Raw genomic sequence first — 26,465 nt, 5'->3', positions numbered from 1 at the left:
TAGGGGAGCCCAGCAGTTCCTGTCCTTCTATTATTCCAGATCTGTACACAGGACTTGACTTTTCCTGACCCAGTTATCAAAACGCCACAGGGTAGGAGGTTTTGAGTCATCAAAACTGACTGAGCTAGTCCATTTTATCCCGTTTTTCTCATATTTACCCTCTATACCTACTGTCTTAGTCCATTTTCTGTTGCTTATAAAAGAATAGCTGAAATCGGGTAATTTATTAAAAAATGATATTTTTTTTTTTTCTGAGATGGAGTTTCACTCTTTTCACCCAGGCTGGAGTGCAATGGTGTGATCTAGGCTCACTGCAACCTCCGCCTCCCGGGTTCAAGTGATTCTCCTGCTTCAGCCTCCCGAGTAGCTGGGATTACAGGTGTGCACAACCACATCTGGCTAATTTTGTATTTTTCATAGAGATGGGGTTTCACCATGTTGTTCAGGCTGGTCTTGAACTTCTGGCCTCAGGTGATACACCCGTCTTGGCCTCCCAAAGTGCTGGGATTATGGGCGTAAGCCACTGCACTCGGCTGAAAAATGGTATTTATTTCTTATGGTTCTGGAGGCTGGGAAGTCCAAGTTCAAGGATGACATGTGGGCCAAGTTCATGGGGTCTCGCTGGTGGAGACTAGACTCTCTATATAGAGTCCTGAGGCATCACAGGGTATGAAAAGGTGAGGTGGCCAAATGTGCTAGCTCAGGTGTTTCTACTCTTATAAAGCCACTAATGCCTCACCCTTATGACCTCATTACATCCTAATTACCTCCCAGAGATCCTACCTGTCAAATAGCATAGTTAGATTTCCCATCTCATTAATACTGTTACAATGGGGATAAAGTTTAACATGAGTTTTGGAGGAAACAAACATTCAAACCATAGCATTCTGGCACTGGCACTGGCCTTCCAAAACTAATGTCCTTATCACATACAAATACATTTATTCTGTCTTCATAGCCCCAAGGTCTTAACTTATTCCAGCAACAACTCAAAAGTCCAAAGTCTTATCTGTGATCCTGTGAAAACAATTTATCTACTTCCAAGATACAACGGTAGGACAGGCATAGGATATATATTTCCATTCCAAAAGGGAAAAATAGGAAAGCAAAATGGAGTAATCGGCCCCTAACAAGTCAGAAACCCAGCAGGGCAGACATTAAATCTTGAAGCTCAGCCAGGCACAGTGTCTCACACCTATAATTCCAGCACTTCGGGAGGCTGAGGTGGGAGGACCCCTTGAGGTCAGGAGTTCAAGACCAGCCTGGCCAACATGGTGAAACCCTGTCTCTATTAAAAATACAAAAAAATTAGCCAGACATGGTGGAAGGTGCCTGTAATTCCAGCTACTCAGGAGGCTGAGGCAGGAGAATCACTTGAACCCAGGAGGCAGAGGTTGCAGTGAGCCAGGATCATGCCACTGCATTCCAGCCAGAGTGACAGAATGAAGAATGAGACTCCATCACACACACACACAAAAACCCTTGAAGCTGGAAAATAATCTCTTTTGACTCCATGCTGGCATCCTGTGAACACTGAGGTAGGGAGTGGGTCTCCAGAACATTGGGCAATCTCATGCCTATGGCTTTGCTTGCTGTAGTCCACATGGCTACTCTCACAGGTTGGAGTCAGGTGCCTGCAGCTTTTCCAGGCTGGTGTTGCATACTGGTAGCTCTACAGTTCTGAGGTCCCAGGGTGGTCCTGCCCCTGTGGCTCCAGAGTGCACTGCTCTGTTGGGAACTTTCTGCAGCAGCTCTGGTCCCACATTTCCACTCAGCATTGCCCTAGTAGAGGGGTTCTCTGGAGTGGTTGTGCCCTTGCAGTAAGTCTCTGCGTGGGCCCACAGGCTGTCTGATACATCCTTTGAAATCTAGGTGGAAGCTGCTATGCCTCACAGCTCTTGCTGTGTGCCTGCGGAATGAGCAGCATGTGCAGGTCACCAAGGCTTACTGCTTGTGCCCTCTGGAGTAGGGGCATGAGCAGCATCTGAGACCACTTGCATCACTGGATAGTGCTGCCAAGATTTACAACTTGGACCTTTTGGAGTGGCAGGTCGAGCCACACTGCGGACCACTTGAGCTAGAGCTGCTTGAGCAGCCAGAATGCCCAGGAGTAGAGGTCCAAGGCAGCCCAGGGCAGCAAGCCCTTAGAGAGTGCCCTGGGCCTGTCCCTTTAAACCATTCTGCCATTTTAGGCCTCTGGGCCTGTGATGGGAGGGGCACCTTCAAAGATTTCTGAAATGCCTTTGGGATCTTTCTCCCATTGTCCTGATGAATTTCTGGCTCCTTTCTAGCCATATTAATCTCTTTAGCAAACAGTGGCTTGGTCATACCCTTGGTTTCCTCTGCTGAAAAAACTGTTTCATTCTCTACCACATGTCTAGGCTTAGAGTTTCCCAAATCTTTCTGCTTTTCTTCCCTTTTGATTATGATTTCTGTCTTTAAGTAACTTATTCCTTCTTGCAGTTCAATGTAAGTGGTTAAAAGTAGCCATGCGATAGCCTAAATGCTTTGCTGCTTAGATATTTCTTCTGTCAAATATTCTAATTCATCATTCTTAAGTTCAGCATTCCTTGGAATTGGTAGCTGGGAGTAGGGTGTGGCTATAGAACACCCAGCCTTGGGCCTGGACACAATCCAGCCAAATTCTTTGCCACTTTCTAAGAAAGGCTTTTACTCCAGTTTCCAACACTTTGATCTTCAGTTCCATCTGAAACCTCATCAGAATGGCCTTTACTGTCCATATTTCTATCAGCATTCTGGTCATGACCACTTAAGTAATCTCTAGGCAGTTCCAAACTTTCCCTAGTCTTCTTGTCTTCTAATCCTTAATCAGAATCTAGGCTTTTTCCACCCTGCTCCTCCAAACTCTTCCAATCTTTGCCCATTATCCAGTTCCCATGCAGCTTCCACATTTTCAGGTAACTTTATACCAACACCTCACTCCCAGTGTCAGTTTTCTTAGCCCATTTTCTGTTGCTATAACTAAATACCTGATACTGGGTAATTTTGAAAGAAAAGAAGTTTATTTCTTATGGTTTTGGAGGCTAGAAAGTCCAAGGTCAAGGGGCACATCTGGCCAGAGCCTTGAAGCTAGTGAAAGCCCTCTGCAGAGTCCTGAGGCAGCACAGGGCATCACATGGCAAGATGGCTGAGTGGGCTCAGATGCTAACATGCCAGCTTAAGTCTCTCTTCCTCTTCTCATAAAGCACCAGCTCCACTTCCATGATAACCCGTTTGTCCATTAACCCATAAATGAATTAATCTTCATGAGGGCTCTGCCCTCGTAAAGGCCAATCACCTCTTAAAGGTCCCACCTCTCAATACTGAGACATTGGGGATTAAGTTTCAACATAAGTTTTGGAGGGGACAAATTTTCAAACCATAGCACCTCTGTGAATTTTATGTTCCACAAACTAATGTATATACTTCAGTTCACTCATGTAAATAATCACTATTTTCAACTAATGACATTTTAAATGTTGTACTCATATAAAACAATTTCAAGTATTTCAAATTTCATTTTAAAAAATCTTTCCTCCCACTGGCCGGGCGTGGTGGCTCATGCCTGGCCCAGCACTTTGGGAGACTGAGGTGGGCAGATCACGAGGTCAGGAGATCGAGACCATCCTGACTAACACGATGAAACCCCGTCTCTACAAAAATACAAAAATTAGCTGGGCTTGGTGGCGAGTGCCTGTAGTCCCAGCTACTCGGGAGGCTGAGGCAGGAGAATCGCTTGAACCAGGGAGTCAGAGGTTGCAGTGAGTGGAGATTGCGCCACTGTAGTCCAGCCTGGGGACAGAGCAAAAAAAAAAAACACAAAAAACTTTCCTCTCACAACGCCTAGAGACTTGGAAAAATACATTCATAATTTAAAGAGAGTTAACACTTATTGAGAAGTATGTACTATACTACACACTGCTCTAAGTGGCTTACATGTTGTGTTGGCTAATTTTATGTGTCAACTTGAGTAGGCCACAGGGTACCAGTTTAAACATTGTTTTTGGATGTGTCTGTAGGGGTGTTTCTGAATGAGATTAGCATTGGAACTGGTGAACTCAGTAGACTGTCCTTCCCAATGTATTTAGGCATTATCTAATACACTGAAGGCCTGAATAGGACAAAAGGTAGAGGGAAGCATTCACTCCTTTTTTCTTGCCTCACTGCTTGAGCTAGGACATCTCTTCTCATCTTCTTTGCCCTCAGACTGGATTTATATCATAATTCCCCTGGTTCTCAGGCCTTTGGACTCAGACTGATTCACACCACTGGCTTTTTTGGGTCTTCAGGTGTTCAGCTTGCAGATGGCATTATCATGGGACTTCTCAGCCTCTAGAACTGCATGAGCCAATTCCACATAATCTCTCTCTCTCCTATTGAAGAGCCCTGACTAATACATGTTATTTATTCATTTAATCTTCTCAACTTCCCTGTGAAGTGAAAGTGAGACAGGAATAATATAGGGTGGTCACAGAAGAGCAGAAAATTCCAGGCAGCAGTTTTACATGATTAGCAAAAAGGAAATTGTTGAAATGGCTGCATAAACTAGGGGCTGATAAGATCCTGAAAAACCAGGGTGTGAGTCAAGTTGGCTAAGACTGACTGGACCCAGCATGGCACTGGATATGACCTAGGTTTCACCTAGGACCTCATTATATGCTCATTAACATACTAAAGCACACACAGACAGTGCCATGACTATTCTGGCAACACCTGTATTTGGTGTAAAAGTCGGTGGCACCACAATTCCAAGAAATCTTCACCTTTTTCCAGGAATCTTCATGAATATTCCACCTCTTGGTTATAGAAACCCATAAAGGCAGAAGCCCTAAACTCCACTGAGTCACTCTCTCTTGAGTATGCCCACACTCCCCTTTCTTGAATGTGTGCTTTTCTTTTCTTTGCTTTTTATTTTTTTTTGAGACAGGGTCTTGCTCTGTCACCCAGGCTGGAGTGCAGTGGCACAGTCTTGGCTCACTACAACCTCTGCCTCCCCGGTTCAAGTGATTCTCCTGCCTCAGCCTCCCAAGTAGCTGGGATTACAGGCCTGCATCACCACGCCCAGCTAGTTTTTGTATTTTTAGTAGAGACGGGGTTTCGCCATGTTGGCCAGGCTCGTCTCGAACTCCTGACCTCAAGTGATCGACCCGCCTTGGTCTCTCAAAGTGCTGGGATTACAGGCATCGAATATGTACTTTTTACTTTGCAATAAATCTCAGTACTTTCCCTATTTTCTGACTTGTCTTTGAATTTCTTCTCATGATGGTATCAAGAGCCTGGACATCAGCTGGAGTTAAGGTCCCACCAGTGTTTGGGGACCTCCTGCAGCCCACCAGTATCAAAAATGTTACTATCTCTAACTTACACATAAGGATATTGAAGCACAGAGAAGTTAAATAAGTTATCCAAAGTCACATAGGTAGTAAGAAGTAGAGTCAGAATTTGAACCCAAGCGATTGGGTAATTAATTAAGTCACTGGCTCCAAGTTAAAGATTTTCTGTTATTATTGTGGCCTTCTCAAACTATAATGTATTATTTAACTCACATGTTAAAAGCCACTATCCCCTAGCACACAGCAACACAATCATTTTTTAAAAATTATTTTATTTATATGTGCATTTTATAAGCAACTGATTAATTTAAACTGAAAAATGATGAAGTAAAGGCCTACAGCTCTAAGAATCATTTCTAGGCTGGGCGTGGTGGCTCACACCTGCAATCCCAGCACTTTGGGAGGCTGAGGCAGGTGGATCAACTGAGGTCAGGAGTTCGAGACCAGCCTGGCTAACATGGTGAAACCTTGCCTTTACTAAAAATACAAAAATTAGCCAGGCGCAATGGTGGGTGTCTGTAATCCCAGCTACTCAGGAGGCTGAGGCAGGAGAATTGCTTGAACCTGGGGGGGCGGAGGTTGCAGTGAGCTGGGATAGTGCCACTCCACTCCAGCCTGGGTGAGAGAGAGAGACTCTGTCTCAAAAAAACAAGAATCATTTCTATACTCATTAAATTAATATATGTTAATGAAAAAATATTTTCCCTTTCCTATTTTTTTTTTTTTTTGAGACGGAGTTTCGCTCTTGTTGTCCAGGCTGGAGTGCAATGGTGCGACCTCAGCTCACCGCAACCTCCACCTCCTGGGTTTAAGCCATTCTCCTGCCTCAGCCTCCAGAGTAGTTGGGATTACAGGTGCATGCCACCACGCCTGGCTAATTTTGTATTTTTAGTAAAGGCGAGATTTCTCCATATTGGTCAGGCTGGTCTCCCTTTCCTAATTTACAGCAGCATATTTTCTTCCAAAGCCATCATATATATATATATATTTAAATACATTATAGAAACTACACGACATAAAGGATATAAAGAAAGAAAATAATCAGAAATAAGTTAATTCAGATGTACATATTCAGAAAACAATATTGAAGTTAAAGAATATGCGACTTAAAAATCAATACAGCGTCCTTTTCGTTCCCAATCTCCATATCGGGTAGGTTCTGGGCCCCTGGGTCCACCTTTTTCTTTGGTCACTGGATTAACATCATCTGGAAATTCTAAGGAAAACGAGATATAAATAAAGCAGTTAATGGAGGCAGGAAAGGCCTTATAGTCAATTTAATTAAATTAATTAATTAATTAATTATTTTTTGAGACAGAGTCTCCCTCTGTTGCCCAGGCTGGATTGCAGTGGCGTGAGCTGGGCTCACTGCAACCTCTGCCTTCTGGGTTCAAGTGATTTTCCTGCCTCAGCCTCCTGAGTAGCTGGGATTACACGCACACGCCACCACGCCCAACTAATTATTGAATTTTTAGTAGAGAAGGGGTTTCACCATGTTGGCCAGGCTGGCTCAAACTCCTGACCTCAAGTGTTCTGCCTGCTTCGGCCTCCCAAAGTGCTGGGATTACAGGCGTGAGCCACTGAGACCGGCCTATGGTCAATTTTAAAGACAGCGTTGCTGATAGGCTAGATCTTACCAACCTGGTTACCATGCAGTCTTTAAATGAACTGTAAATGTGATTCTTTTTCCTGAGTTTGAGAAGAGAATACAGAGTACAAATTCATAAGACTTGAAAGGTCTTGAAATAAGATTACTTTGAAGGAGTCACTTTGACTTAATGCCACAGTTTTCTGACCAGTAAAATGGAGAGAACAATCATACTTCTCTCACTGTGTTGATAATTAAACAAGGTAATACATGTAAAGGGTTTAGCGTGGTGCCGGGTACATAGGAATGTCAATTAATCTTAGCTAGAGAATTACTGTTCCTCATCATAGGGTTTTGGCTTCAGCAACTGGTTGGCTGTTACTGCCATTTATAATCATAATAGTAATTATTATTCTTAGTGCTATGTGTTCATAGTAGGAATCCCCATCACAAGCCAGGCTCAATTCTCAGCACTTTATGTATGCTAATCTATTTACTCTTCCTAACAATCCTATGGGACAAGAACAATTATTGTTCCAACTTTATAGATGACGAAAATGAGCCACAAAGGGTTAAGAAAGTTGCTCCGTATCACATAGCTTCTAAGTGATAAAACTGAGTTCAAATTCAGACATCCTGGCTGCAGTCTTGTTCTCAGCCCATACACTGTACTGCTCTGTATATGGAAAAAACAGGAGAGGAACCAACTATTAGACAGAGCGCTAATTCTTTGTTTTGTTTTGTTTTTTAAGATGGAGACTAGCTCTGTTGCCCTGCTGGAGTAGTGGAGTGGCGTGATCTCAGCTCACTGCAGCCTCAGCCTCCTGGGTTCAAGCAATTCTCCTGCCTCAGCCTCCCAAGTAGCTGGGACTACAGGCGCACACCACTATGTGCCTGGCTAATAATTGTACTTTTAGTAGAGATGGGGTTTCACTATGTTGGCCAGGCTGGTCTCAAACTCCTGACCCCAAATGATCCACCCACCTTGGCCTCCCAAAGTGCTGGGATTACAGGCGTGAGCCACTGCACCTGACCCCTAATTCTTGTGTGTGTGTGTGTGTGTGTGTGTGATGGAGTTTCACTCTTATTGCCCAGGCTGGAGTGCAATGGCATGATCTCGGCTCACTGCAACCTCCGCCTCCAGGGTTCAAGTGATTCTCCTGCCTCAGCCTCTCGAGTAGCTGGGATTACAGGTGTGCACCACCATGCCCAGCTAATTTTTTGTATTTTTAGTAGAGATGGGGGTTTTACTTTGTTGACCAGGCTGGTCTTGAACTCCTGACCTCAGGTGATCCACCCGCCTCAGTCTCCCAAAGTGCTGGGGTTACAGGCGTGAGCCACTGTGCCCGGCCGCCTGGCCCCTAATTCTTAAACTGTATCTATTTATTTATTGTGGCCACTCTCCCATCACTTCCCATTCCTTCCCAGATTTACATTATCTTCAGCAATTATCAGTAATTTAGTATATTTTTAAAATTTACTTGGATTATTGTCTGTCTCTCCCACTAAAATGTTAAGCTTCATTATGGTATAATTTTTTTGTGTGTTTTATCCATTGCTGTTTCAGTGTTTGGCTCACAGAGGATACTTAATACGTATCATATGAATGAATGAAGAGATTTATTCTCATCCTCATGGCCATCCTGTGGGCAGACAGTTTCATTCATTTATTCCACTATTACTCCGCCAGGCCCTATGCTATGTAAAGGTGGGGTGAGGGACACAGTAGTGACCATGCAATAGAAGGCCCCTTCCCTCATAGGGCTCACAGAGTACTGAAGTAGGCCAAAAAAAATAAAAAAGGCAAACAAATACATACAAGAATAACAAACTCTGGCAAGGCTTGAAAGGGAAAGTGCAAAGTGCCCTATCATCTCAGTTTCTTCTCATAAGCGCATTCTAAGGCAGGTGTTAGGAGGAAACTGAAACCCAGAGAGTAGAAGCCTCTGAGAGCTCCAGTTCAAACCCAGATTTGCTTTATCCAAACCCCATGGTTACTTAGGTCTCTCTTACATTCAATCCCTAGAGAAGTCAGTTATACTCCTGAGACACAGACCAAAAGGCAACTAGACTTTTGGGGGCATGGGTGTCACATTCCCTCAAGGTGGGTATTCTCTGCTGAGGTCGTCATCGTAGCTACTTACAGATGTTAAAACCTGTTCTACTGAGGAAGCACATTGCTTGGACTCTGGGATAAGGTGTAGGGGCCAAGGAAAAACATCCTCCTTGCCCTCTAAAGGTTTGCCAAAAATCAACTGATAAAAGACAGATTAACAGAAGAAAAGGCATATGGCTTTTATTTTATCCTGCATAGCACGGGGAAACTGCAGGAGAATGATTACCCAAACTATATCTCTTTAGAAAACTAAATGATCTTCACCAAAATCATAAAGCCCCTCTCTAGGCAAAAGAAAAAGGATACAGAATTTACCGTGAAAAATTTTCAAATATTCATTCTTTTATTCTTGTTATATTGTGAATAAACTCTCCTCCATACTCATCATCATTCTGTTTTCAAAATAATTCCATGCTTTACTGCAATGCAAGTTGGCTTTTTCCTACTCTAAGAATTCCCTTGAAGGCCTCTCTAACTGAAGTTCTTCTTTCTCACATATCTCTGTGGCTCACTGGATGTCTTAGCTTGAGCTGCCATAACAAAATACCATAGACTAGGTGGAGTAAACAGCAGAAACTTATTTTCTCACAGCTCTGGAGGCTGGTAGGCTGAAATCAGGGTGCTAGCATGGTTGGTTTTCATGAGGGCTTTCTTCCTGGCTTACAGATGGTCGCTTCTTGCTGTGTCCTCACATGGCAGAGAAAGAGAGACAGCAAGCTCTCTGGTATCTCTTCTTATAAGGGCATTATTCCCACCATGAGGAGATTCCCATCAGCTTTATTAAAGTATTGTCTGCTTATAATAAAATTCACCCATTTTAAGTATGCAGTTCAATGAGTTTTAACAAATGTTGACAGTCATGTAAATAACACAAAGTGTAAAACAGTTCCATCTCTTAAAGAGTTACCTTACTCTCATGATCTAAACCTAATTATCTCCCAAAGGCCCCATCTCCAAATACCATCACCTGGGGGGTTAGAGCTCCAACAGATGAATTTTGGGGGAACATAATTCAGTCCACAGCACTGGGGAAGAAAGAACAGGTCAAGATGTCCCTGCTCCTCACTATTTCCAGCCTCTCATTCTAATGCCACACCTCTATAGCCTTTCCTTTTTGGAATTCTATACCATTTACTTATCCAGTGCTTTTCTCTAGTCTTATAATAAACTCAAAGATTCTTCCGTCTTCTTGGATGGGATCAATATCTGGTTCATAGTTTCATCTCTCTCTCCCCATCATCCCTAATATCAACATCCACATTAGTAAATCATCACACATCGAGGCCACAGAGGTCACCAATCTCTTTCCTGATGACTTTCATATCTACTTCTGCTGTCCACTGGACTTTATTTTTTGAGTATGCTCCTCCTCCAAATCCCACACTCTTTTGAGCACTCTTCTTTCTGACCACACGCTCGTATCTTTCCATGTCTCTTCTTCCTCACATTTGTTAACCTAATTTTTGCCCTTATAATAGCCTGCAGTTTTCTGAAACTTTTTGTTCTCACCATTACCACCCTGGTTCCTGCTCTCAGTGTCCCATTTTAGAACTAATGCAACAGAATCCCTCTTCCACATTATACTATGTGAAAGGAACCAGTCACCAAAGACTACATATTGTAGAGTTTCATTTATATAAAATCCTAGAAAAAGCAAAACTACAGTGATAGAGAACAGATCAATGGTTGCTGGGAGGAGGTGGGGAGAGGATGAACTGCCTTGTACCTCTTTAGGGGACAGAACTGTTTTACACTTTGTGTGGTTTCCATGGCTGTAAACATTTGTTAAAACTCACTAGCCAGGCGTGGTGGCTCATGCCTGTAACCCCAGCACTTTGGGAGGCCGAGGCGAGCGAATCACGAGGTCAGCAGTTCGAGACCAGCCTGGCTAACATGGTGAAACCCCATCTCTACTAAAAATACAAAAATTAACCGGGCGTGGTGGCAGGTGCCTGTAATCCCACGGAGGCTGAGGCAGGAGACTCGCTTGAACCCGAGGCAGAGGTTGCAGTGAGCTGAGATCATACCACTGCACGCCAGCCTGGGCAACAGAGCAAGACTCCGTCTCAAACAACAACAACAACAACCTCACTCAACTGTATATTTAACATGGGTGAATTTTATCATATGCAGACTATATTTAATAAAGCTAATTAAAACAACCTCTATCCAAATACATTTCCTCACTGCTCACTGCATAAAGCCCTTACACTGTAACCTGGGATTTCAGGCCCTCCAAGATTTGAGCTGAACCTGTGTGTCTAGCTTTATATTCAATTAATCCAAGCCTGTCTAACCCATGGTCCACGGGCTGCATGTGGCCCAGGATGGCTTTGAATGTGGCCCAACACAAATTTGTAAACTTTCTTAAAACATTGAGTTTTTTTGTGTGATTTTTGTTTTGTTTTTGTTTTTGTTTAGCTCATCAGCTGTTGTTAGTGTATTTTATGTGTGGCCTAAGACAATTCTTCCTCCAATGTGACCCAGGGAAGCCAAGAGATTGGACACCCCGTATTAATCGAATATATATATAATTTACGCTGAAGCCAAAGAGGCCCATTAGCTGTGTCTTATAAGTGTTAATGTTCTGCAGCCTCTTTCTCTTTGACCATAGCTTTCTCCAGTTATTTTGAAATGTCTCCTCACCACACCTTATCTACTTATAAAAATTTTACTTTTCTGGCCAGGCATGGTGGCTCACACCTGTAACCCCAGCACTTTGGAAGGCCAAGGCAGGTGGATCACCTGAGGTCAGGAGTTCGAGACCAGCCTGACCAACATGGTGAAACCCCGTTTCTACTAAAAATACAAAAATTAGCCAGGTGTGGTGCCAGACGCCTGTAATTCCAGCTACTCAGGAGGCTGAGGCAGGAGAATCGCTTGAACCCGGGAGGCAGAGGTTGTGGTGAGCTGAAATCGCGCCATTGTCCTCCAGCCTGGGTGACAGAGCGAGACTCCAACTCAAAAAAACAAAAAATTATTTTTCCTTAGACCTCAGCTCAAACGTTATCTCTTTTGTCGACTTTCCTCTGATCTTTCTGTGTATCTCTCATGCTAGTTACCACATGATGTCCTGTTCATCGTTATTTACATTATCTCATCTTCCTTTCTTATTCATCTTTATATCAAGCAGGGTGCCTAGCTACAAACATTTTCCTTTATGATCTTAATAATGAAATCTACTCTTTTCAAGGAGACAACCTACACAGTTTTCTTAGAATAAAGTACATACTAGAGGCAGGGAGACAAGACTAGAAGGAAGGAAACAAGGAAGCAGAGAGGCTTGTTAGGAGACCAGTGGAGCTAGAGACAGCTTGAATTTGGGCCTCACTGGTAGGATGAGTAAGAGTGAATAAATTTGAGAGATGTTAAAAGGGTAGAAGCAACAGGACTTGGTTAGTGATCAGTCACAGGAGACAGGAAGAGGCAGGAGTGAAAGATTATCCCCAGATTTTGGGCTTGGGTGACTTGGTAGATGGGGTGGACTGGAAATCCAGAAGGAAGAGGAGGATATGAGATCAGGCAGGTGGGAGGGCCGAAGGTGAGTTGGAACAATGGGTACACGATGACTTTAGTTTTAGAAATATTAATTTTGAGACTTCTGGAATGTGCAAAGAAAGATATTCAGGAGGCAAATGGAGACAGGAGAGTGATGCTCAGGAACGAGGTCTGATTAGAGGTATAAATGTATGAATCACCAACACATAGGTGATATTTAAAATCATTTTAAGCCGGGCATGGTGGCTCATGCCTGTAATCTCAGCATTTTGGGAGGCTGAGACGGGAAGACCGTTTGAGCCCAGGAGTTCAAGACCAGCCTGGGCAACATACTGAGCTCTATCTCTTAAAGAAACAAATAGAAAAATTAGCCAGGTGTGGTGGTGCGTGCCTGTAGCCCCAGTTACAGGAGAGGCTGAGTAGGGAACCCCAGGAGGTTGAGGGTGCAGTGAGCTGTGATGGCGCCACTGCACTTCAGCCTGGGTGACAGAGTGAGACTCTGCCTCAATCAATCAAATCAATCAAATCATTTTAGGGAAATATGAAATCTCCCTTGGAATACTTAGGGGGCTAAGAACAGAGGCCTGGCAAATACCCACATTTAGGTGTTGGGCGGAGGCAGAGGAGCTCAAAAAGGAGCCCAGGAAGAAACTGGTGAAGAAATAGGGTGAGAAACTAAAGAAAGCATGCCAGGAATGGTGGCTCATACTTGTAATCCCAGCACTTTGGGAGGCCGAGGCAGAAGGACTGCTTGAGCCCAGGAGTTGAGGCCAGCCTGGGTAACATGGCAAGACCTCATCTCTACAAAAAATTTTTTTAAATTAGGTGAGCATGGTGGTATGTGCCTGTGGTCTCACTTACTCGGGAGACTGAGGCAGGAGGACAGTTTGAGCTGGGAAGGTTAAGGCTGCAGTGAGCCATGTGTTCATGCCACTGCACTTTAGCCTGGGCAACAGAGCAAGACCCTGTCTCAACAAAACAAAACAAAACAACACACACACACATACATACACACACAAAAATGAAACTAAGGAAAGCATAATGGAAATCAAGGCAGGAGATTTCCAGAAGCAATAGTTAACACTGTCAAAGGTTGTGGATTGTTCAAATAAAACAAGGATTGAAGAGTACCTGCTGTATTTGGTGATGTTTGTCAGAAATTTCTAAGGGATGGTAGGTTCAACATAAACTTGAGTGATACAAGACTTACGTTGAATGCCTACCATTATGTCAAATAGATGATTAGCTTTTGAAATGTGCAGGTTTTTGCTTTCTTTTTTTTTTTTACTGTGGTAAAATATATATAACATAATATTTCTCATTTAACCATTTGTAAGTGTACAATTTGGTAGTATTAAATACATTCACTGCCAGACACAGTGGCTCACGCCTGTAATCCCAGCACTTTGGGAGGCCGAGGTGGGTTGGTCACTTGAGGTCAGGAGTTCAAGACCAGCCTGGCCAACATGGCGAAACCCCCATCTCTACTAAAAATACAACAATGAGCCAGTGTGGTGGTGTGCCTGTAATCCTAGCTACTCGGAAGGCTGAGACAGGAGTATTACATGAACCTGGGAGGCGGAGGTTGCAGTGAGCCGAGAGTGTGCCACTGTACTCCAGCCTAGGTGAAAGAGTGAGACTCCATTTCAAAAACAAAAACAACAACAAAAATATATTCACAAGGTTGTATAACCATCACCACTATCTATACCTAAAACATTTTCATCATCCCCACAATGAACTCTGTACCCACTAAACAATGACTTCTCCCTTAGTCCCCGGAGTCCCTCATAGCCTCTATTCTACTTTCTGTCTCTATGAATTTGCCTATTCTAGGTACCTTATATAAGTGGAATCATATATTTGACCTTCTGGGTCCAGCTTATTTCACTAAACATAATGTTTTCAAGGTCCATCCATGTTGTAGCATATATTAAAATTTAATTGCTTTTTATGACTGAATAGTTTACCACGGGATGTATATGCTACATTTTGTTTAACGATTCATTTGTTTGTGAACATTGGGTTGTTTCCACCTTTTGGCCACTGTTAATAATACTATGAACATAGTTACAGAGATATCTGTTCAAGTCCCTGCTTTCAATTCCTTTAGATACACACCTAAGAGTGGAACTGCTGGGTCAAACAGTAGTTCTATGTTTGATTTTTTGAGGAATGGCCATACTGTTTTCCACAGTGGCTGCAACATTTTACATTCCCAGCAGAAATGCCTGAGGGTTTCAATTTCTCCACATCCTTCCCAACACTTGTTATTTTCCATTTTTGTCTATTATAGCCATCCTAGTGGGTATGAAGTAGTATCTCATAGTTTTGATTTGCATTTCCCTAATGATAATGATGCTGATGCTGAGCATCTTTTCATGTGTTTGTTGGCCATTTGTACATTTGTATACCTTCTCTGGAGAAATGTCTACTCAAATACTTTGCTATTTTTTATTTTTATTTTTTGTAGATTACTGGAGTTCTACACACACACACATACATATAATATACACATATATTTGTTATTTATTTATCATACCTCATTATTCATATAGCAAAATATATAAGTTAAGACTCAAGTGCTTTGCTATTTTTGACTTTCTGTTGAGTTATTGGAGTTCTTTATATATAATATGTGTACATTACATATATAAAGTGGTTATATTTATTATACCTCATTATTCACATAAGATCTTCTTTGATACAAATAACATAACCTTCTTTGATACAAATAACATCATTTATTTGTATCAAAGGTCTCAACTTATATATTTTGTTATGTGAATAATGAGGTATAATAAATAAACACAATCAAATACCTGTCAGAATCTTGAAAATCTTTTTTATTAATAAATCTACATGTATTGATGGTCAATATGGTGATTTTACTCATTGTTGAAATATGCTTTATTACTACAGAATTTAAGCAATAACATATTTCTTTCCTTTCACTCATTTTCTCAATAACTAAAACACTTTCCTTGATACTTCAAAAACTGAGAGGTGCTTTATTATACTTACTTTCCAGTGGTTCTTTCTCTAAATGGGAATCCTCTGGTGCATCAAAACGACCTTCTGGTAACTTCGGCTTCTTAAGGGACTGTTTGACAAGTTCAGACTTTCCTCCTTGAGAAGAACTTGTTTTCCTCAGAGAATGACACAGAAGGGGTGATCCTAGAAGAGTGGAGATAATAGAAAAATAGGAGCTGTTCATTTATTCCACTTTAAACATTTATAAAATTTTATTTATTTGTTTTTAGTTTATACATTCACATTTCTCAAAGTTCAAAAAGTACAAAAGGACGCAGAGTGAAAATTCTTCCTTCCTCTCCAGCCATTTCCCTTCCTGGAAGACCACCAGTTTGAAAAGAAGGGCTATGAAATAAATTAATTAATCGTTATCAATATTGCAGAAACTTATATTAAAACATTAATTCCTATCTGAAGCAATGCCAAAAAACCAGGAGTTCAAATATTAAGAGTAACTTAGTAGTACAAACTTTTCAATGACAATATTTAGTATTCAAATCTCTAAAAGTCAGAAGTGGCTACACTTAAATCCTAATCAAGGTCCTCTTTTCCTGTCAACTAAAACTTTAAGAATACATCAAGTTGGGCATGGTGGCATGCACCCATAGTCTCAGTTATGCAGAAGGCTGAAGAGGGAGGATTCCTTGAGCCCAGGAGCTCAATTCTAGTCTGGGTAACATAGTGAGACCATGTCTCTAAAAAAACATTGTTTTATGGGGAAAGAACTCCCTATCTGATAAATGGTGCTGGGATAGTTGGCAGCTATGTGCAGAACAATGAAACTGGACCCCTATTTGTCACCACATACAAAAATTAACTCGAGATGGATTAAAGATTTAAATGTAAGACCTCAAACTGTAAGAATCCTAGAAGAAAACCTAGGAAACACTCTTCTGGACATTGGTCTTGGGAAATAATTTATGACTAAGTCCACAAAAGCAACTGCAACAACAACAACAACAACAAATTGACAAATGGGACTTAATTAAACTAAAAAGCTTTTGTAGAGCAAAAGAAACTCTCAACAGAGTAAACATACAACCTACAGAATGAGAGAAAATATTTCCAAACTACACATCTGAGAAAGTCTCATATCCAGAATCTATAAGGAAGTTAAACAACTCAACAAGCAAACAACAACCGCACTAAAAAATGGACAACAGACATGAAGAGACACTTCTCAAAAGAAGACATATAAGCCGCCAACAAACATATTAAAAAATGCTCCACATCACGAATTGGTAGATAAATGCAAATTAAAATCATAATGAGAGACCATGTCACATCAGTCAGAATGGCTATTATTAAAAAGTTAAAAAACAACAGATGCTGGTGAGGCTGTAAAGAAGAGGGAATGCGTATACACTGCTAGTGGGAATGTATCTTAGTTCAGCCACTGTGGAAAACAGTTTGGAGATTTCTCAAAGTACTTAAAACAGAACTATCATTTGACCCAGCAATCCTGTTACTGGGTATATACCCAAAAGAAAACTACTCATTTTTCACACCAGAAAGACACATGCACTGGCATGTTCACTGCAGCACTATTCACAATAGCAAAGACATAGAATCAACCTAGGTGCTCATCAATGGTGGACTGGATAAAGAAAATGTGGTACATATATACTATGGAATACTATACAACCATAAAAATAATGAAATCATGTCCTTTGCTGCAACATGGATGCAGCTGGAGGCCATTATCCTAAGTGAACTAATGCAGGAACAGAAAACCAAATATTGCATATTCTCACATATAATTTTCTAATTCTATAGAGTGAAACACTGGATACTCAAGAACATAAAGAAGGCAACAATAGAAACTGGGTACTACTGTCAGGGAGGGAAGAAGGGGATGCAAGGGTTGAAAAACTAACTTTTAGGTACTATGCTCATTACCTGGGTGATGGGATTATTCATATCCCAAATCTCAGCATCACACATATACCCAGGTAACAAACCTGCACATGTACTCCCTGAATCTAAAATAAAACTTTGGATTTTAAAATGTACTGGGTGTCTGCAATGCGTAAATGAGATCATTTTCTCTCTAGTTTCTAAAGAGAGTTGAACTTTCTGTGCTATGAAAGTTATCCAAACCCTCATTGAGATAATATTCAGCAAGGGCAAAACCACAGGGAAAAAAGTGATCTCAGTGTTAGGGGTTTCCAGCTTCCTAAAGAAATTGCTTTAGAAGCAGATCAATTTGAGTACAAGTTCTAGCTACACCTCTGTGACAAACAGAATAATGGCCTCAAAGATAATCAGAATCCAATATCCAGAATCTGTGAATAGGTTTGGTTACATGGTGAAGAATTTTGGTAGCAGACAGAATTAAGGTGGCTAATCAGATGACCTTAAAATAGGGAGATTATCCAGGATTATAGGGTGGGTCAATGTAACCACAAGGGTCCTTTAAAAGGGAAGACAGGGTTGGAAGACAGACCAGACCCGATGTTGCTGGCTTTGAAGATGGAGGAAGGGGGCAAGCCAAGGAATGTGGGCAGCCTCTAGAAGCTAAAAGAGAGAAGGAAATGTATGTGGCCTCCAGAAGGAACACAGCCCTGCTAACTCCCTGGTTCTAGCTCAGTGAGACCCCTTCCAGACTCCTGACCTCCAAAACTGTAAAATGTGTTAAGCCACTAAATTTGTGGTAATATGTGACAGCAGCAACAGGAAACAAATGCAACCACTTACTAGGTGTTGGATGTTGGTCAAGTTACCCTTTTTGTTTCCTTCCCTCTAAATAGAAAAATTACAGTACCTGTCACATGAGATTGCTGAATAAACGGGACAATTTATGCCTTTAGTATAGTGATAAACAGTATTTATTGTTATTGTGATGGAATTATCTGTAAGCTTTTGACAGCATTACATATTAGAATGTTTTTTCATTACACATATTTTTCTCATATTCTAGTCATCACTACATAACCCTACCTTGTTTAAAGAAATAGACACAAACACATATGCATACAAGTGGTTAAGATAAATATGTGTATATCTGTGTATGTGTACACATTGAGCAAGTGCATCAATAACTTGAGCCTAACTCTGGGATGTATAAGTTAATTTGTGTAAGGGTTTCTGGTGAAGAACAGAAAACTGTGTCTTGGGGAAAGCGAGGAGGAGCAAAGTGTAAGTTGGAGAAACTGGTCCCTAATATGACCTTGCAGACTTCTGAAGGACTTTATCTGTAGAAAGAGGGTTTACAAGGAAAAGTTGAAAGACCAGTTTTCTCAAGGGACTCTGAGGCCATTGGAAACATAAACAGAACTATTTTTGTAGTCAGGTAACAGTGTGACAGAACATGGGGGAAGATAATGCCCCTCATTTCTGTACAGTACAAGGTAAGATGGGACACTGTGCTCCTTGGCACCTGCAGGCTTTACAGCTTTCAACACAAGTGTGTGCACATCAGCCTGCCAGGGGTGTTGGTAGTGAAGCACATACAAGTAGCTTCAAAGGCAGACCAAAAGAAACAAGGGCATGTCAGATGAGGAGCTAAGCCCAAGGACCACTCCTGTTAAATTCTGCCTATTAAATAGTAGGTGTTGACCAATAGTAACTGTATTCATGTTAGGATTACATTTTGGCTATCAGCAGACTTTTGACTACCTCGACTACACGGGAAATAGCTGACCAACTTAAAACAAAAGCCTCTTTTAACAACATCATGAAATAACAACCATAAAGCCCATCTCTTCTACTTCAAGGGGTGGTTTGACTTTATCCAAACCTATTTAGAATTGTGTTTACATGGACATAATAGACAAGAAGAAAACCTTCTAAAAGAAGAAATAATAAAAGCAAAAGAATGACTCTCTCTCTCTCTCACACACACACACAAAACACACAACTCAAAACTTTTGTCTCTGGTAATTTGATAAATCAGAAATGCCAAAACTCTGCAGCCATAAAATACCTAAAAAGGTAAAACAAAATCAAACGTCTTCTAAATCAGAGATAGAACCTTTACGAAAGTAAATAATGATAAACTGAAGACAGTCCAGTGAGGTAAACACAAAGTGAAATGGCTACACTTATTGTGTCTTTCTTTTTTTTTTTTTGAACAGAGACAAAAAAAAATTAGCCACCACACCCAGCTAAGTTTTTGTATTTTCAGTAGAGACGGGGTTTCACCATGTTGACCAGGCGAGTCCTTTTTTTTTTTTTTTTTTCAGACAGAGTCTCACTCTGTCCCCCAGGCTGGAGTGCAGTGGCACGATCTCAGCTCATCGCAACCTCCACTTCCAGGGTTCAAGTGATTCTTGTGCCTCAGCCTCCCGAGTAGATGGGATTACAGGCACCCACCAATACGCCGAGCTAATTTTTGTATTTTTAATAGAGATAGGGTTTCGCCATGTTGGCCAGGCTTGTATCGAACTCCTGACCTCAAGTGATCTGCTTGCTTTGGTCTCCCAAAGTATTGCGATTACAGGCATAAGCCATGGTGCAAAGCCTTCTTGTGTCTTTCTTGCCTAGATCTTAGGATACAGAGCTTTCAGGACAGCAGGGAGATGACAGTCTGTTAAACTCAAGCTAAATAGAAAGCGCAGGAGAAGCCAGGACTCAGGGAGGCTCACATACTGAGAAAAGAAAGTGAACTGGAAGATTTTTGTTGTTTTTTGAAACAGGGTCTTGCTCTGTTGCCCAGTCTTGAGTGTAGTGGCAGAATCATGGCTCACAGTAGCCTTGATCTCCTGGACTCAAACCATCTTCCTGCCTCAGCCTCCTCAGCAGCTGGGACTACAGCCACACAACACCATGCCCAGCTAATTTTATTTTTTGTAGAGATGGGGGTCGCACTATGTTGCCCAGGCTGGTCTTAAAACTCCTGAACTCAAGTGATCCTCTTGCCTCCCAAAGTGCTGGGATTATGGGTGTGAGCCACCGCACCCAGCTGAAAGATTTAAAACATAGATAAAAACCACCTGGGGGATTTTGTTAAAATGCAGATTCTGAGTAGTTCTAGGTGGGACTTGTGATTCTTGCATTTTTAACAAGCTCCCAGGTGATGCTTATGATGCTGTTCCAAATAGCAAGGAACTAGAAGAAAGACAGTTAAGGAAGAAAAAGTATCTACTTTAACCTTGGTTCTGAGTGAAGATGTGAAAAAAAGAAGCCCCTCTGAGATTCTGAAGCCACTGACTGACCCACACCCGTGTTTAGGCCTAACTACACACTAGCTGTATCTTCCAAAAATCCCTAAGCATCTTTTTTTTTTTCTTTTTTTTTTGAGATGGAGCCTTGCTCTGTCACCCAGGCTGGAGTGCAGTGGTGTGATCTCAGCTCACTGCAACCTCCACCTCCCGGGATCAAGCGATTCTCCAGCCTCAGCCTCCCAACAGCTGGGATTACAGGCATGCGCCACCATGCCCAGTTAATTTTTGTATTTTTAGTAGAGATGGGGTTTCACCATGTAGGCCAGGCTGGTCTGGAACGCCTGACCTCAGGTGACCCACCTGCCTTGGCCTCCCAAAGTGCTGGGATTACAGGCATGAGCCACCGTGCCCAGCCAGCCTAATCATTTTTCATCACCTCTTTTTGCTTAATTACTTTTGGCTTTGCAAAAGTATTTTTTAGGCTGGGCACAGTGGCTCACACCTGTAATTCCAGCACTTTGGGAGGCCAAATTAGGAAGATTACTTGAGGTCAGGAGTTCCAGACCAGCCTAGCCAATAAGGTGGAACCCCATCTCTACCAAAAATACAAAAAATTAGCTGGGCGTGGTGGTGGGCACCTGTAATCCCAGCTACTTGGGAGGCTGAGGCAAGACAATCGCTTGAACCAGGGCAGCAGAGGTTGCAGTGAGTGAGATCACGCCACTACACTCCAGCCAGGGCAACAGAGAAAGACTCTGTATAAAAAAAAAAAAAAAGAAAAGAAAAGAAAAGAAAAAGAAAAATTAGGCCAAAAAAAAAAAAGAAAGAAAAACACGGAAATTCAGAAATAACAAACCTAAAACTCAATAAAAAGGCCAAATAGCTGGCCGGGCATTGTGGCTCACACCTGTAATCCTAGCAATTTGGGAGGCTGAGGCAGGTGGATCACCTGAGGTCAGGGGTTCAAGACCAGCCTGGCCAATCTGGTGAAACTGTGTCTCTACTTGAAATACAAAAATTAGCTGGGTGTGGTGGAGGGTGCCTGTAATCCCAGCTACTCAGGAGGCTGAGGCAGGAGAATCACTTGAACCCAGGAGGCAGAGTTTGCAGTGAGCCAAGACTGTGCCACTGCACTCCAGCCTGGGTGACAGAGTGAGATTCCGTCTCAAAAAAAAAAAAAAAAAGGCCAAATAGCAGAATACAATTGAAAAGAGAATTTATATAATCTGGAATAAAGTTTCAAAGACATTATACAGAAAAACTCATAGAGACAAATGAATAAAAATAATGAAAGATTAGCTGGGCATGACTGCATGACGGTGGTGCCTATAGTCTTAGCTACTCGCCAGAAGGCTGAGGCGGGAGTATGGCTTGTGTCCTGGAGATCAAGGGTGTAATGAGCTATGACTGCATTACTGCTCTCTATCCTGGTGACAGGACAAGACTCTGTCTATCAGAAAAAAGAAAAAAGTGTTCCCAGAAGTAAAGTGGGAGATAAGAATAGAGAGAAAATGCTTTCACATACTGACTATACGAAAGTCTTTATGTTTATCAAAATCAAAATCTTTATAGGTTTTATCAAAATCAAAATCCCACCCAAAATACACATACCTGTGCATGCATGTGCACACACACACAGACCCACGAGTCTGAACAGAGGAATGTAATTTTATCAGTAATTATAAGGGTAAAGAGACTATTAGTCTGCAAAACAACAAAAACCCCCATACAAACAAACCGGAAACAAGCCATATGCTGTTATGTGAGATGCACCATTTGCATGTTTAAAAAAAAAACCACGGAAAATGGAAAAATAAGATAATAAGAAAAAATGAATAAAAACATAATTTACAATGTAAAAATAACTTTCAATATAGTCTTCATTTTTTAATTGATAAATATTATATACATTTATGGTGTACAGCATGTTTTCAAATATGTATATATTGTGAAATAGCTAAATCAAGCTACTATATGCCTTAACTCACATATCTATTATTTGTGATGAGAAAATTTAAAATCTACTTTCACCAATTTTCAAGTATACAATACATTGATATTAACTATAGTCACCATGTTGTACAATAAATATCCTTTGCATAACTTATAACAAAGAAGATCAACAATAAACAAAGGTTGGTGCTCTGAAAAGACTGAAAGTGTTCCAGCCTGGCCAACATGGTGAAACCTCGTCTCTACTAAAAACACAAAAATTAGCCAGACATGGTGGTGCACGCCTGTAATTCCAGCTACGAGGCTGAGGCAGGAGAATCACTAGAACCCGGGAGGTGGAGGTTGCAGTGAGCCAAGATCGCACCACTGCGCTCCAGCCTGGGCAACAGAGCAAGACTTTGTCTCAAAAAAAAAAAAAAAAAAAAAGACTGAAAGTGTTGTAAAACCTTTGGTAAGGCTACTATAAAGAAAACAAGAGAAAGCAAAATAGATAATATGAGAAAAAGAGAGTACATAATTATATGCAGAGCAGAAAATTTAAAAAAAATACCAGAAACTTTATGCCTATATATTGAAACAATACAAAATGGAAACCTTTCCAGAAAAAGTTAACTTACCAAAACTGACTTAAGAGGAAACCTGATAAATATAATAATAACCATTATAGAAGTTAAACAAGTAATTTAAAGTCTTCCCTCGAAGAAAAGAACAGGTCTAGACAGTTTTGCAGGTGAGTTGTAACAAACCCTCAAGGAACAGATAATTCCAATCTTAAACAAAATCTAACAAAGAAGGGAAAAGGGTGAGTAGAATCCCCAGTACATTATATGAGGCTAGAATAACCTTAATATTAAAACCAGGGAAGGCTGGGCACGGTGGCTCACACCTGTAATGCCAGCACTTTGGGAGGCCAAGGCAGGCATATCACGAGGTCAGAAGTTTGAGATCAGCCTGGCCAATATGGTGAAACCCTGTCTCTACTAAAAATACAAAAATTAGCTGGGCGTGGTGGCGTGCGCCTGTAATCCCAGCTACTCCGGAGGCTGAGGCAGAAAAATAACTTGAACCCGGGAGGCAGGGGTTTCAACGTATAACAGAAGAAAATTACAGGCCAATTTCTAAACAAAATATAAGCACAACAAATACAACATTATATTTAAAAATATAATCACTATGATCCTTTGGAATATTTTCTAGGAATGCAAGTGATTCACTATCAGAAAAATCTGTAATTTACCACCTCAACAGATTAAAGCAGAAAATGATAAACACCTCAGTAAGACGAAGAACACCTCAGTAAGACGAAGAAAAATCAATTAAGTAAACTTCAAGATTTATTCATCATTAAAAAACAAATACAAATACATAAAAACAAAACAAAATCCCAAAACTCTACATAGAAACGGACTTCCTTAACCCAAAAAGGGTATAACTGTAGCTAATACCACATTTTTTTTTTCATGTTCCATGAAATTTTATTTCACAAAGGCTTAGACTCTGAAGACCCACAGTTACGGATCATTAAATCCTGTAAGTAAATGTAAATCGAAAATAAAGAGTTTTAACAAAAACATAAGACGGTGATTTTTTGGTTTAAAAGAACAGAGTTATTTGGGAGATAGCTAGAACTCTTCCCTGAGGATTCGTTTATAAAACATGCCTTAGAAGTTATTAGGAGATGGTGACTTAAAAAAAAAGTAGCAATTTTATCTAAATGACTGCAATATCACACCTTAATGATAAAATACAAATGCATTCCCTTTATAATCATAAACAAGATAAGAATGCTTGCTGTCAACACTTCTAGTCAACATGGTGCTGGAAATCTGAGCAAAGAAAGAAAAAAGATATAAGGATTAGACAGGGAGGGTGGGGGGGCACGGTGGCTCTCGCCTGTAATCCCAGCACTTTGAGAGGCCGAGGCGGGTGGATCACTTGGCTAACTTGGCAAAACCCCATCTCTAAAAAAAATATAAAAATTAGCCGGGCATGGTGGTGCACACCAGTAATCCCAGCTACTGAGAATCTCCAGCTGAGGCAGGAGAATCACTTCATCTCTCCTTCCACTAATTCTACTCCTTCCACTAATGCACAAATAATGTACACAAGAATGTGTAGCAGCCAATCCTGGTGTTTCTGGAATTACCCAAATGTCCTTTGAGAAGGGCACTGGAAAATGCATCATATGTTCACACAGTTGAATGAATAACTACAACCTCATACGTCAATGTGAATCAATCACAAAACACAGCGTTATCTGAAAAAAAATCAACAATATGAAAACATTTCTATAAACATTAAAAACACCATTGCATAATTGTATCAGGAAGCAGCAAATAGAGACCTCCTTGGCAATGGAGACTATTTCTTAAATTGGAGTATGAGTTCATAGATGCTGGTTGTGCTTCATAGCTTACATGTGTGCTACATAGCTTACATGTGTGCTGCGTGTGTGTGTGTATATATATATATATATGGAATAATTCATAATTGTTTACAACTAGTTAAACGGGGATGTTGAATGAACCCTACAAAATTTTAACGTTATTACCTTGAGGTTTGGATAATGTGGGACTTTCACTTTCTGTATTATTCATTTCTGGACTATTTAAAACTTATACAATTAAGTAAAATGTTTGTATTTGGGTAAAATGATTGCACAAAGGAAAACAAATTGCATAGAAATCTGGCGCCATTTGAGGGCAATAATTACTGTTTTCAACTTACATAACTTCTCCAGGTGTCATATATTAAAATTATGTTTTGCGGACCGGGCGCGGTGGCTCACGCCTGTAATCCCAGCACTTTGGGAGGCCGAGGCGGGCGGATCACAAGGTCAGGAGATCGAGACCATCCTGGCTAACACGGTGAAACCCCGTCTCTACTAAAAATACAAAAAATTAGTCAGGCACGGTGGCGGGCGCCTGTAGTCCCAGCCACTCAGGAGGCTGAGGCAGGAGAATGGCGTGAACTTGGGAGGCAGAGCTTGCAGTGAGCCGAGATTGCGCCACTGCACTCCAGCCTGAGGGACAGACCGAGACTCCATCTCAAAATAAATAAACAAATAAATAAATAAATAAAATTATGTTTTGCATAGTCTGGGCTGCCAACTGTATTATCTTGAGAAAAATTTCCAACAACAATGGGTTTAAAAATGTTGGTTTTACTGAAAGCATGAATGCTTTTTCTGTACTGACAATTCCTGGCTTCATCTAATTTACGTTATACTTATTTGCCTTTGGCTCACTTCTGCACTTTTCCCATTTTTAAAAGATAAACTGTAAACTGCCACAAATCCTTTTCTGCTGGAGCCTGGACCAGGAGCGCGGATTCCCATAAATAATGATGTAAATAAATAAGTAAATCAATGACTCCCATTCCCAAAGGGCCTTCTTTTCCATTTTTCTCAGGGGCATCAAAGTGCGGTGTGCCCTGCGAGCTCCCACAGGAACAACCCGGAACGTTTGTGGTCCTGTTGGGCCACCGCGTGCTCGGAAGGAAGCGGACGTCCCGGGGGCTGAAAGGGCCTTAGCGATTTTCTCGCTCTAGTCCCACCCGAGACCCGGGGCGCTGCAGGGACCTGCCCCGGCCACCGGGTGGGCGGCTGGGCGGGAGAAGCTGGGCAGCCCCTGGCAACACCGAACGGCCGGGACACACGCGGCTTCCTCCGCGGAAAGCGCTTCTCTCTGCGCCTGGGCCTTCACGACCCCTCCCGCGACCGTGGCCCCGAGGCCAGGTGCTTACTTGCCGCTCTCCACGCCGTGGCCGAGACCCAGCTAAGCAACCAGAGAAGCTTCGATGGGGTCATGGCGCCGACTCTCCTAGCCTCCGCGCAGGCG

General features: G+C 41.6%; 1 protein-coding gene across 1 annotated transcript; it reads right to left on the bottom strand.

Moving 5' to 3' along the window:
• Window positions 1-2,273: 2,273 nt before the first annotated feature.
• On the bottom strand, window positions 2,274-26,465 carry SDHAF4 (succinate dehydrogenase complex assembly factor 4). Its single transcript, XM_004044275.5, has 3 exons — window positions 26,371-26,465; window positions 15,560-15,712; window positions 2,274-6,549 (listed from the first exon to the last, which is right to left on the bottom strand). Exons 1-3 carry the CDS (start codon window positions 26,432-26,434, stop codon window positions 6,440-6,442), a joined length of 327 nt encoding a protein of 108 aa, XP_004044323.2. The 5' UTR covers window positions 26,435-26,465; the 3' UTR covers window positions 2,274-6,439.

The sequence above is a fragment of the Gorilla gorilla genome, chromosome 5 (assembly GCF_029281585.2).
Source record: "Gorilla gorilla gorilla isolate KB3781 chromosome 5, NHGRI_mGorGor1-v2.1_pri, whole genome shotgun sequence".
NCBI lineage: Eukaryota > Metazoa > Chordata > Mammalia > Primates > Hominidae > Gorilla > Gorilla gorilla.
The sequence above is the reverse complement of the archived record's forward strand: the minus strand, read 5'-3'. Positions and strand labels throughout refer to the sequence as shown.

What these genes read in the sequence shown, in the direction of transcription:
- SDHAF4 (XM_004044275.5), bottom strand. Translation starts at nt 26,434, where the DNA reads ATGACCCCATCGAAGCTTCTCTGGTTGCTTAGCTGGGTCTCGGCCACG. An exon ending in CACGGCGTGGAGAGCGGCAA is followed by an intron (nt 15,713 to 26,370) that starts GTAAGCACCTGG and finishes CCACTCTTCTAG; the next exon opens with GATCACCCCTTCTGTGTCAT. An exon ending in AGAGAAAGAACCACTGGAAA is followed by an intron (nt 6,550 to 15,559) that starts GTAAGTATAATA and finishes CGTTTTCCTTAG; the next exon opens with AATTTCCAGATGATGTTAAT.